The sequence below is a fragment of the Scatophagus argus genome, chromosome 9 (assembly GCF_020382885.2).
Source record: "Scatophagus argus isolate fScaArg1 chromosome 9, fScaArg1.pri, whole genome shotgun sequence".
NCBI lineage: Eukaryota > Metazoa > Chordata > Actinopteri > Scatophagidae > Scatophagus > Scatophagus argus.
Genome location: NC_058501.1, coordinates 14,115,406 through 14,128,881, shown reverse-complemented (window position 1 = coordinate 14,128,881; position 13,476 = coordinate 14,115,406). Strand labels below are relative to the sequence as shown.

The following is a 13,476-nucleotide window of genomic DNA, read 5'->3' as shown; positions in this document are numbered from 1 at the left end:
CTGTGCCCTCAGCGTGGCGAGGCTGGCTGCCTCCAACTAAAACACTTCCTCCGAATGTTTATAAAAGCACTCAGCCTGGATTTTATGGCCTGTAATATGCAACGATTATCTTCAGCCTTCAGCCTGAGTCATCATTAAAAAAAAAAAAAAAAAAACTCTTTTATATACAGTCTTGTTATCTCTGGGTGTAAAGGACATCTCAAATTAGCAGCAGTGACTCATGCGGTTGTGTTAACAGTTTGTAAGACAACATCTCATTAATCAGACAGATGTTTAATAATGAGTTGATACAGTGATATGTTATTCTGGGAGATAAACTCAGTGAGAGAGAGAAGGCAGAGGGGTGGATGAGGAGTTGGAAGGAGGGTTAAGAGGGCACATTTCCCTCCCTGTCAGTACATACACACTCACACATTAAGGAGGATTTATGGAAGGTGGAGGGCGGCCGTAGATAAAATCATTTGTTTGTTTGACCCCTTGTTCAACAGCAGAGGAAGGGTGGTGTTTGTGTGTGCTCACCTATAATTCAGGATCCTGGCTGCAGAGAGGATAGGCGTTTTCTTTAAGTTTTTTTTTTTAAAGAAACACTCGTCTCCAGCTATTCCTCTGCCAACGATGTGTTTTAGCTTTCCTCAGGGAAGACTATGTGTTGTTAGCTCTGTGTGTTCTGGAGCAGGCAGTTCGGCCGCAGCAGGTTTCTATAGCAGTGGGCAGCTTTGCAGCTGAACTGAAACCACAGTCAGTGAACAGATACCACCATGAGTGCTTGTTTTTAACTATTAATCTGTGTGTGTGTGTGTGTTCATGCAGGTCAGGTAATGACAGCGGGGATAGCTGAGATACTGAACGGCTACTCTTTGAAGGCAGTGCTGAGACGGGTTCCAGGAGAGAAACACACCAGAGCTGCTGAGGACACACATGACGACAGCTATCTCGGTAACATCCATTTACAAAACAAACACACGCTTACAAACATCACATACAGTTTACACAGGGTGCTGCATACAGAGTTAATTTCACCCAAATGTTGTCGACCAATTTCTCTCTCTAGGTTACTCTGTGGCAGTGGGAGAGTTTACAGGAGACTCTGAACAAGGTGAGAAAGCCAACAATTTATTGCAGCCAACCACATGCACCAACAGAGGAATCCCTCGCTAACAACATCAGCAGGCTCCCTGCAACACAGTCGCTCTCTGCAGCTGGATGCCAGGAGCACTGTGTCGGGTGTTGTAGTGTGAGCGATAAGGAGTGGACAGCTGTGTGACCGTGTCTTGTTCTGAACTCCGAGGCTGTAATGAGAACTGTCTCTGTATGTCTGGGTCGCGACCCTGAGGGGACAGGACTTCAGGAACCACTGATAAAAGGATTTCCCCTCCTCCATTTTGGCTGATTAGAACGATTAGTGGCAGACTTCGAAGACCTCTTCAGCTTCAGCTCTAGAGTGGGTCCAGAGTCTCTTTTGGACTTGAAATATTAGGTGGAAAAAGAGACAGGCGCACCACACAGTCTCACTTTGTTAAAGACATGCAAGTGAGGGAAAGTGCCTTTGAATTTATTTTTGTTGAACTCAACTAAATTCATAAAAAATATGATTGGTAGAAAAGTACAAATCTTTTTAATGTTCTTTGGTGTTTTGCTGCAGTGCAGCATTTTTATTCACATCTCTTGGTGAGCTTCAGGTGTCACTGACATTCATTTCCAAGCAATCAGTTTGTCAATAAATGAAACATACAAGCAGTTTCAACATAAAAACACAGCTCATTTGTGACAGAAAATGACTCCAACCACAGTCATGCTACATCATTTTCCAAACCATTTTTTATTGCTTTCTCTTCAAACACAAGCATGTCACCCTGCTACCCCAATGCCACTTCAGCTTCCCATTCACAATTTCCTGTCTATCAGAGCCTCTTTGCTAATCACCATTTAGCGGGATCTTTACGGGACAGTGTTGCGTTTACATACCCCCATAGAAATCCCGCAAAGGCCGTAAACCCCCTACAGCACAACACATGTCAGAGTCTTAAAGTGAGCCTTAAGAGATTACACATGCCTGTTGATGTGTTGTGTTGTGGTACGGAGCTTGTTGTGGTCTTGTTCCCCCCCCAAAACCCTCATCAGACTGGAGAACTTGTTGTAAATGGAAGTTCTGAGTGAAGATCGAGCTGGGAAGTATTGGTCTATAGAGCCGTGGTTGAGCTGTTCTGGTAGAGCTGGAGGGCAGGAAGCAGCGTCTTCTCTCTCTGGGTGGGTCTTTCAGATCGTCTCTATAAGTCGGTGGCACCACACTCATCAATCAATAGACATGCAGCGCCTAAGCATCCAATCACTCAGTGTGTTCTCAGCCACACTTGGTCTTTCTGACAGGGTGGGCTGGGTAGGGGATTTTAGGGTTTAGACCTTTGGGATAAACCTCTGTTGAACCCTTTTTCTCCTCTGTAAGTCTTTCTCACACACTGACACATGCTAATTTAAATCTTTCTTTGTTTTCATGTTTCCCAGAGCTGATAGCCGGAGTCCCAAGAGGAGCACAAAACTTTGGATATGTGAGTATAAACCAGCAATGAAATTTGCTAAAAGACACAGAGGATAGACTGTGGTGTAAGATTCTCTGAAAAATGACTTTTGTTTGGACATTCAGCAGCAACAGCATTGTTACAGACAAGTGACAAATTAAAGAGAAAACCTGAATCAAAGCATAATGCAACCAGATGTCACGTCACAGAAAGTGAATGTTCAACCGAATGGTTTGAGGAGTTTGAAAATAATGTGAATGACATGTTATGGCCTTCACAGTCATTTTGGACCGAGATTCTCAACACCCCTGTCCACCACCATCTTCAAAACATCAAATTAGAGAAAATATTTGGAAAGGATGGAGTTAAATATTTCCAGAGACTTTTAGAATCTGAAGCTGTTTTGGTGACTTGTACTGAAATTTATTGTTTTTTGTTTGTTTTTGTTTTTTTAACTTTACTTTGTCAGTACACTGGATATAAACCTGGCATTACTCGATTAGATGTATGTGTGGCAGCTTATGTTCTGTGTGACATAAGAAGTGGAGGATCAGAGAATATGTATAGGCTTTCATAAGCAGACACGCACACGGTGAAGTCTTCTACATCCGTCTGCCTTTAGTGTTTCCTGTAGGATTACAGCTTTCACTGTACACATGAATATGTGCATCTATGTAGCAACAACAAATTCCGTTTGTGCATGTATGCATAAACTGTTGTGTTTCCAGTGTAACTCTTATGGGAACATGTCTCCAGGGCTGACTATGTCAATCCTCCCTAATGACAGTCCGCTTCCGCTGCATGTGGAGGGCGGTGACCCCACCTAACCCCACTAGCCCTTCTCCACACATTCATGACCCCAACTCTAACCTGCAGTGCAACCGCAAGTCTCATTGCACTGCACACACACACTTAGTGGACACTGTAGCTGCTGTCAGATTGCTGTACAGACAGTGCACTGTGTGTGTCCTAGAAGAAGTTACTTGTAACTCACAGTAGGAGGAATGTTATGAGGGATTTAGGTAGGCCATGTAAGAGGCCTGGCACTGAAGTATCTGTCAGTACTGACCGGGTTTCTTCTGTGACCAATCGACAACTCAAACCACTCAGATTCAATTTTTGTGTTTACACATCCTCATCTCCCTGTGTTCTTAAGTCTATCCCCGTTAAGAATGTCTTTGAGACATCTGTGATTGGGTCACCATGTGTCCTCCTGCGTGTGTGTGCATGTGTCCATGTGTGTGTACGTGTAGCCCCCCAGCTGTCTCCATGTGGTTGTTATTTTAGGTCTTATGAAAGAATTCCCCCCCCCCCCATGCCTGGGGTTAGGATGGGGGGATGGAGAGAAAGATGAGGGGAGGGAATGGTAAAAGCACACAGAGGATGAGGATGGCTGGGGGAGGGAAGAGAAAAGAAAGGGTTTCCGTAGAATAAAAGCTTTTTTTATGTGGTTTCTAACTTTTTGCCTGCATTCCTCATGTATCTGCTTGGCCATGTTTGCTCCTGCAGAGTGGTGTTTTATGCATCATGCTGTATTGTATCTGACAGTTTCTCTATTTGTTGTAGGTGGCACTGATCAACTCCACCAATCTGACCTTCATCCAGAACTTTACAGGAGAACAGGTAGGTGCATCAAAATATTCCAGTCATATAAACTACTACACCATGGGCACCAGCTGATATGGATTTTTTTCAGTTTGCATGGGTATACATGAATATTAAATTAGGGGAAAATAACCAGTAAGTAAGCAAATTTGGGTTTATGGCTAAAAATACTCACATTCCTTCCTTGTCTGTCCCTCAGATGGCCTCCTATTTTGGCTACTCAGTGGCTGTCACTGACCTGAATGGAGATGGGTAAGCAGGAAATTTCGGTCACTCCAGATACGTGCATTCACTCGGTCTCTTTTGTCTTCTGAGCGTAGAAATCGTGCCTTATGTCCCCAGGACTGACGATGTGCTAGTTGGAGCGCCCCTCTACATGGAGAGAGAACTGGAGAGCAAGCCCAGAGAGGTGGGGAGGGTGTACCTATACCTACAGATGGCCGCTCTCACTTTCTCCACACCTGTTGCCCTCACCGGCACACACACCTTCGGGCGCTTCGGCACGGCTATAGCACCCATGGGAGATATCAACCAGGATGGATACAATGGTATGGTGAGAGGATGAAAGACAAAAGGAAGGGGAGGAGAAAGGGAAAGACTAGATAAAAAGGAAATTGAACCAGATGAAATTCATCCCCGAAACAATAATATGCAAGATGAGAGAGACAACCAAAAGAAAAAGGGAAGGAGAAAGACATGGAGATTAGAAAATTAAACAAAATCCTTCATATGTTGTGTGCCAGTGTATGAATGTTTTCAGGTAAACCTGATGACGGACAAATCTTTTTCTATGTTTTCTATGCCTCTTGGGCTGTTTTGTCTCTAGCTGAGGAAATCCTATCAGAAGCTGTTGCCTAAGAAAACGCAAAGCTCTTCAGACAATCAGGAAGTGCGGCTATGAAAGGTTGCCTGTGTGAACTTTTTTCATCCTGTGATGATAAGGGTTAAGACTGCGTGTGTGTGTGTGTGTGTGTGTGTGTGTGTGTGTGTGTGTGTGTGTGTGTGTTGGAGTTATTTTTAACTCCACCAGATGTGCACCAAGATAAAATCATCTGGGAGTTTGCAGCCCTGAGTTCATTCCTCTTCGATGTGTTTGTTTTATCCTCACATTGATTGGACTAAGACACACACTCTCTCTCTCACACACACACACACACAAACCATGCCAAGTGCTGCACTGGAACTAAGGTCTTCAGTCCTAAAAAATGAATGGACTGATGCACACATGGTCCTCATATGACATCAATCACACTGATTTGTGTTTTATTTATTCATGGACATTGTGTTAATGTGTGTCCCACCCCTTTAAACCCTTTAACCAGCAGATCAATAACCATTGGGTCAATACTGAAGCTTTCTCTGGGTGGAAACATGAATCACATCAGGATGTCTGTCAGGGTGGGATGGGTTCTGAGAGGCGGTGACGTGGCCTGAGAGGACACAGAGTCTCTCTGCCAGTGACATGTAGAGAGTGGTCCATGTCTGTGCATGATTTCATTACTCAGCATTACACTATGGAGTCACCATGGAAACACTGTCATCAGTGTTTTCTTCAGCTTATTTTTGCTAATGCCAAATGTCTGTGTTCAAGTGTACCTGTGCCTCCATGTGATTATGTGTGCCTAATCACTGACAGATCCCTTTTCTGTCTACACAGGCCTCATCATTCCCTTTGCAAAATTCCCCATAAAAGCAGAGCCATAACCATTTTCTCTCATTTTCATGGCTTCATTGAGCGTCAGCAAAAACCTTACAATTTAGCTAATTTACATGCCATGTGGCTGTTTTTGTTTTTAATTTTTTTATCAAGCAACACCAGCTCTATGTCACCATTGCTCACGGAGTGTCAGCCTGTTTCTGTCTGTGAGTAACAATCTCCTATAGTTTTGGTCTCACTGATCACAGTGGGTGTTCCTCATTTTGCTGTGAATGTCTGCATTACGTGGGATGCTGTTGAGCAATGCCCAAGAGTGACTTTCACATTATTTGAAGATTTTTTTTAAGTACTTTTTTTGTTGTTGTTGTTTTTTTTCTTAACACAGCTATTCAGTTATGTACACATACCCACGCACAGACATACAGACTGGCAGACACACATGCGCATACACGAGCACATGTATACACTTGCATGCACACATGGTTGCATTTATCCTCTCTACCCCACAATCTGCTTCATGTGGAACTACTTGTTTAGGCTGAAAGAGAGGGGGTCCGGAGACAAACAGGATGTCTAGAGGTGTTTGGACAGTTACAGTTCTGAGGGATACTTTTATGCAGGACAGTGCAATAAATGGACATTAAGAGGTTAAAAATTAAACATCAAAAAAACAGTATGGTATAGTGACAAAACCTATGCCTTTTCATACCAGGACAGATGGTTGGTTAACTGTGATATCTGCATGTGCTGCATGTCTGTGCGGGTGGGTGCTCTTTTGTTCCGCAACTGCACGCTTTCATGTCTGAGGGAATTCGTAACGGCCTCAAAAATCTTCTCACTATGAGCAATTGGTTCCTACAGAAAAGTAAGAACTTGGGGCAAAGTTACAATTGAGAGATTTCCGTTCCATTCAGAATGATATTGCATACTTGCATACTTAGGTGCACCAGTCAGGATAACATTTGATCTGACGAGATTGTTAGCTTGTTTTGTCGAACAAATCTGATCAAACCACACCCACACAGTCCTGATGAAGCAGATTAGTTTCTCCAAACACTGACTTTGATTGCTGTATATTTTGCTATGGAGTACAGAGAAGTACTGAAGATTCCAGCTTTTCATGGGATAATTCAACATTTTGAGAAACATATCAACTTTTCCGCTAATTAGTTGAGAAGCTACAACCCTCGTATCTGTCTGGCGTGAGACAATTAGCTTAGTGTAAAGACTCCACAAACAGAATTTGGATATGAACATGTTAGCATTCAGGCAATAGCAATTAGCTGCTAAATTACTTAATGTAATGCCTGTACAGGTTGTTAGCTTGGTTGTAGACACTTTGTCTCTTTACACTTTTGTTTTTGTATGGATCAAATAATTAAAAAAAGATATAATCTAGGGATGTGTATTGGCAAGATCTCAATACGTATCACAATACAGGGGTTACAAAATATTTTGCACTACATTGCAATAATGCATGCCAGCAATATGTGCTTACTTATTAATTGAGATAGCTGTAGATTACAACATTGCCATCTAGCCATCAGGGGTTTAAACACAACAAAAAAATGAACCACAGCCACAAAACTGTATTTAAAAATTGATAGTGTATTTACGAATCAATGCAGTATCACAAAAGGAAATATCACAATACATAACTGTATCAGTATTTTCTTGCCACCCTATTATTAAGTTTAGGGCTATGGGTAAGCAGATTTTTTTTTTCCTTTGACAAAGCCAGGGTAGATGTTTCTTGATATTTGTGGCTGTTATATCAAGCTAACCTGCTGCTGTCTACAGCTTCATATTTAATTGGCAAACATTTGAGTGGTCTCAATCTTCTTATCTTACTCCAGTATTTTTTCAACAAGCAAAACAGACTAGCCTGCAATCTGCCCCTTTGTCACAGGAGTAACCAACAGTTAGAGCAATGAGCAAACAGTACCCAGGTAGAAAAAGAAAGAATGAGGACAGACAAGTTTAATAAATCAGTATAACAAATGGAAATTAAAGAAAAGACCTGAATGACCACTCTGTCATGGTCCCGCAGAGTAGGTAAATGAAAGTCAAGCTATTTTCCTTCTTTTTCTTTCCTTCTACCTGCTTCTGTCTCAGAGGGGCCTTAACCTTGCTGATGGTTAAAACATACATGTACGTGTGTGTGTGTGTGTGTGTCATCCCTTAGACGTGGCAGTGGGCTGTCCGTTCGGAGGTGAAGAGCGTGGAGGCAGAGTATTGATCTTTAACGGCAACAGAGACGTAGCCACACAAGGCCTGACTCTGAGCCAAGAGCTCAGAGCAGCCTGGACCCCCAGTGGCAGCTTACCTGGATTTGGATTCACTCTGCGAGGAGGCCAAGACCTGGACAACAATCAGTATCCTGGTAAACACTCACATTCAGAAAGTCAGTCCTCATCTACTCAATTCCCCATCTTATAATCAAAATTCTTTCTCAGTCTTGCATTCCTTCACTTTTCCATTTTCCTTCCAGCTCCTGTCCTCACACACTCCCTTCTCTTCATTCCTGACCTCGACATTTCATGCCCCCCCCCCCCCCCCCCCCCCGGATGCACTCCTCTACCATCCCCATATTCTCCTATAGCCTATTGCTTTCCTCCTCTTCTCTGGTAAAGTCATCAGTCAGAGGAAGAAGGGGGTATAGGGATAAGTGCCAATGAACCGCTGCCGCATCCATTCTTTAGGGATTTACAGTGCTCAAGTAGGAGAGAAAACATGAGATTTTGAGAAAAAAGTATAATAATACATTATCCGCATGTTCAGTCTGCCAGACATTCAACCCTCAACCCAAATCCCCAAAACTGTGAGCAGACAAAGCAGCATTCAATCAAATTACATGCAGCCCCCTACTTTATGTGCCACTCACTTATTTTACCAGACACCTCCACCTTCTGACTTTACAAAGCATATGAGAAACCTCACTTCAATCAAATGAGACCTGAAAAGGGGGGGGTTATACGAGTGTGAAGCTGTTTATATACCTGAGTTTTTAGTTCAGGAACAAAATCCATTTGAAGCAAAGCACATCTGTAAAACCACTGTTTTACTACCTAATTTTCTACCTAATTTAGAGCCACTCTACTCTCAGCATTACTCTGGTTTTGTGCTTAGGCAGATTAGGCTTAAAAGGAGAATTTGTTTAGTTTTACCTTTTTGTTTCTTTGCCCCCCACTCCCTTTCCCATTTTTCCTTTTCATTTGGCCTATAATAACAGATTTCTTCATTCCACAAACAGGATACCAAGGGAAATACACACACAGGCGTACACACAAGTTCACATGTGTGGCTTGTGATCAGTTTCACTGGCGGCCAGAGAGTGTGTGTTGAGCATGTGCCAGGCTTCGGGTCAAAACCAGACCCTGTGCAGACCCACGGCAAATCAGAGATCCTGCATTAAAAACATTGTACAGTAAATACACACACAGGGGTTGCAGGTTGAAACTTGGGCTGGTGGAGGCCCTCTGAGGAGGAAGTGGAGTAGAAACTCATGGGTGGTAGAGCTTTCAGCCAATACACACACACCATATAAACATGCACTCACATACACACACATGCACACACAAATGGTGCTGCACTTCTGTCGTCTGTCATTAGAGAGCTGGCTGGCGGAAGTGAAACACACACACACACACACACAGTGTCATTAGCACCGTAGTAAAGTCACACTGTTCAAAGGAGCCTGAGATGTTTGATCAACATTATGAGAGAACTACAGAGGCGTCTGAGAGGCCTGCTAGAGCCGCCATATGCTCCCATCAATGTTAAATGTCATTAGTCTACTGCAGGGACACAGAGAGAAGGAAGGGTGGTGATTAAGCTCTGCTTCTAGCTTTGATGAGTTTTTTTTTCCAAGGGATTATGTCATTTATTTGTGTTTTTATTTGATAGGCTACGGTAGGAAATCACATGAAAGGTGGAAAAGACAACATGGGACAAAGGCAGCAGTACGGGAATAAACATGCCACCCACACTCAGGTTTTACAGCTCCGAATTACATTGAATTAAACTACAGCCAATTTCAGTTGGGAGCATGACACAGAGGCAGCAGTGAGTTGCTGTTTCACTGATTTGGTGAAAGCCAAGAAGCAGACCGTAGCTCGCGCTAAAGGCTGGAGTTAAGGTTGGGGGTCAGTTGTGTATCAGAAAGGGGTCAGATTGCCTCAGGGTGCATTCAGGTTCAGCTGAGGGCTCAAAGGTCAAAAACTGCCAATGTTTTACCTGTCAATCACACCGACTTGCTGGGAGAGTTACATGTTAGAATCAGTGATTTGGATGTGTGTGGTGTTGAGGGGTCATTAGGTTGGTCATTTGGTTATTAAGTAGGTCAAAAATGTATGGGCTCTTTTTCTACTTGTATATTTTGTGGCAACCCATCCAAATGTTATTTCAACTTAAAATCAGTAAAGGTAGAAGCAATTTGTGCATTTGTCTTGTTTTTGAGAAACAAGCTTTCTCTTCCTTGATTATTATAGTGTTATACCTGTCAATCAGTCAATTCATTGTAAAATTTGCAATGTGGCTGGTGAATTAGTGAATAGAGATAAAAATACCATGCTTGCATTGAACAATTAAGAATTCGTCCATTCTCTCTCAAAACCGCCTTCTTTTCCACTGAGTGCCATTGACCTTTGGCATTTCATCATCGAGACCAGTCCCCTGCAGCCAAACAGGCAGCCAGTGACAGCTTGACAGTCTGTCTAAACTCAGGATGGAGTTTGTGTTTTCACAGCCCAGGACAGACACCGTCAGCTAAAGCAGCTCAGATACCGAGACTAGACATGCATCTAGACCGGCCATCAATGAGTGGAGTGTATGCACTGGGGTGTCAGCCTTTATGTGTGTGGGTAGTGTTTGGTGTGCCACTATACACACACACACACTCACATGCACTAACCTCAAATCAACAGTGGCAGGCGAGCTTTCCTGTGTGTTAGGAAATGGGATTGACATAAAAAGGAAAGTGGGCCGTTATTTGATTTATCCTTCGATGCAGCCATGTGCGCACTCACTCTCTCACACACTTAACGTAACCCCAAAGGTGCCCGCGTCCTCAAATCAGTCATGCAGTGGCTTTGAGAGCAAACAAAAGAGTCAGGACAAGGAGCACAGACAACCACTGTGGCAAAAACACACCTGTGACAGGAGTGGATTTGGGTGTCGAGGTGGACAGAGGAATGGGACTGGGAGTGAGGCAGTCCCTCTCTCACCCTCTACTGAAAACGCACCATGTTTCTGATGGGTTTCACAGACTGAGATTTAAAGGCCAAGTGCACTATCCTCTGGCCTGCTTTTCTTTCTATCGTTCCCCCTTCCTCATCCTGCTCCTGCACCCCCCTCATTCCATACCTCTCCAACTGCCCCACAAAACCCACATCTTGAGGTCCTTTCTCGTTACATGTTTTTCAATACAGAGCACACAGAGACACACACACACACAGCCACACACTCACGTAGCGACATAGCGTACCCCAGGGAAAGAGGGACAGGGCCTAAATGTTTAATGTTGTGGTTTTAGGGGGACTCAGTGACTGCAGCCAAAGGCAGAAACAGATGTGCCTCTCTCAGATTCAATTAGTCCCTTTCTTTTTAAATGTGCAAGAGAGGAAAGACACAGCAAATGATAAGCAAAGGGTACATTTCCACTGGCTTGGTCCAATACTGCCTGCAACAGGTTACAAACATTTTCTTGTTACCTCTATAGTGTTAATTTAGCTAGTTGAATAACAGAAAATTAATTGACCAAGATTTTGATAAGTGAAGTGAAAATATCAAACACTGACCGGCCCCTCTTCACAAGTGTGAGTATTAAGTGTTTTTAAGTTTTATGTCATTGTAAACTGCCATGTAAACTGAGAAGATTGTAGTTATAGTCTGAGGCCAAGCAATCAGTCAACGATAGAAAAATAACAACCGACTGATTGATAATGAAAATATTAATTAGATGAAGCCCCAGCTGCCTGCCACAGAGCAGCCTGAACTTATTCTGTCTTTCTCAGGATAACACAACTTATATTTGCTGCATCTGGTGGCTTGCATCCATTAAGTGCCCTCTCTTCAGTTTCACATTGTTTTAATCAGCATACACACACACACACACACACTGTACTTTTCTGTATGTGTGTGCGGCTTTCATTGGTATGTGTCCCCTAACCATAGACATTAAATACGGGCTCTATTTTAAACTCTCAGAGCCAATTAAAAGTGTGTGTTCATCACAAAACCCATGAAAACAAATAAAAATCTAATATAGATGAGATCTGGTGCTGCTTACAATTAGGGGCTGTTCCTACGCAGTCTGTTGGGAAATGTTGTTGAGCAAAATGTGATTGGAGCGATGTGGAATGGCACTGGAATGCAGCGTGGGGTCCCTGTCTCGCAGCGCACACACACACACACACGCACGCACATACACATGCATAATAACTCACAAACACACACATTAACGTGTTGTGTTTATGAATTTAGGCTGAACCAGGTTATGTGTAAAAGTGTAAAAGGATAAGTAAGAATGGTGATATCAGAAAGTCAGTGCAGTGTGTGTGTGTGTGTGTGTGTGTGCACAAGCACATTAGATGTGAGAAGTCTGTGTTTGATGAAGATTGCTGGAGACCTTGAAATCAGTCCCATCTGTGGCATTCTTTGAAGCTTTCTATTTCCTCTCTCTCTCTCTCTCTCTCTCTCTCTCTCACTCTCTCTCTCTCTCTCTCTCTCTCTCCCTCTCTCTGCAGATCTGATTGTGGGTGCGTTTGGTTCAGGCGAGGTGTCGGTGTACAGGTAAGAATCGAGACGTGCTGTCTCTCATTTGAAATGCTTTTCCCTGTTTGTCATGTTTGTGTTTTTCTTATGCAAGATTGTGTGTGTGTGTGTGTCTTTGTGTGTAGGTCTCGAGCTGTAGTGTCTGTCGAAGCTGCAATGATCTTGACTCCCAGAATCCTGAACCCTGATGACCGACAGTGTCACCTGCCTCAAACAGATATTATGGTTACATGGTAAGAGGAAACAGATAGTCTTTTATCCCAGTCATATTAAATATTGACATTTTACATCCTACTTAATGCACCAGATGTTCCAGGATTGACTTTTATGCATTCATTTCTTAATGGACTGGTTCTCCCTTGCCTGTGTACATATACATGTGTAGAAATCAAAACCAGTGCCAGACTTTGTTTGTTTTGAGGCGGTAAAACAGATGTGGGCAGTTTTTGAGTTGATTGCTGTTAGTAAATTCAAGTCAAAATTAACGCATCTCGAAAATGGCACTTTATTGCTTTGTCTTATTTTAGATCTTAGCTTTGGAAACCATATCCATGTTTCTTAACTGGATATTGTCTATGCTCTTTTGTGGAGTGTGACAGTTACGTTAACCTGGTTTTTCATACTGATTGAGGTAAAATAAAGAAAACAAGATATTAAATGAAGTATGCTAACGAATAAAAATTTAATGCGCAACAAATACTGAGAAATGTAGACTTTGGAGCACCACGGACAACAAGCCACATGTTTCCCCATAGAATTTATACTCAACTTTTTGGGTTTTTTTAATGTTCTGATTTTATTTGTTTTGCAAAATGTTCCTCTAGCTTGTCACCACAGTCCACAACAATTTTTCCCATCTGTGTATCACTCCTCCACTTCCGTTTAGCATTGCATTGTGGGACAATAGCATCCATCAACACCACC

At 42.8% G+C, this 13,476-nt stretch overlaps 1 protein-coding gene across 1 annotated transcript in view; it reads left to right on the top strand.

Moving 5' to 3' along the window:
• Positions 1-13,476, top strand: part of itga8 (integrin, alpha 8) — a 37,867-nt gene that overhangs the window by 7,448 nt on the left and 16,943 nt on the right. Inside the window, exons 7-15 of the mRNA XM_046399460.1 lie at positions 811-936; positions 1,052-1,096; positions 2,503-2,546; positions 4,083-4,139; positions 4,321-4,373; positions 4,464-4,669; positions 7,964-8,161; positions 12,525-12,570; positions 12,678-12,785. Coding sequence (XP_046255416.1) covers positions 811-936; positions 1,052-1,096; positions 2,503-2,546; positions 4,083-4,139; positions 4,321-4,373; positions 4,464-4,669; positions 7,964-8,161; positions 12,525-12,570; positions 12,678-12,785 — 883 coding nt within the window. The remainder of the gene's footprint in view (positions 1-810; positions 937-1,051; positions 1,097-2,502; positions 2,547-4,082; positions 4,140-4,320; positions 4,374-4,463; positions 4,670-7,963; positions 8,162-12,524; positions 12,571-12,677; positions 12,786-13,476) is intronic.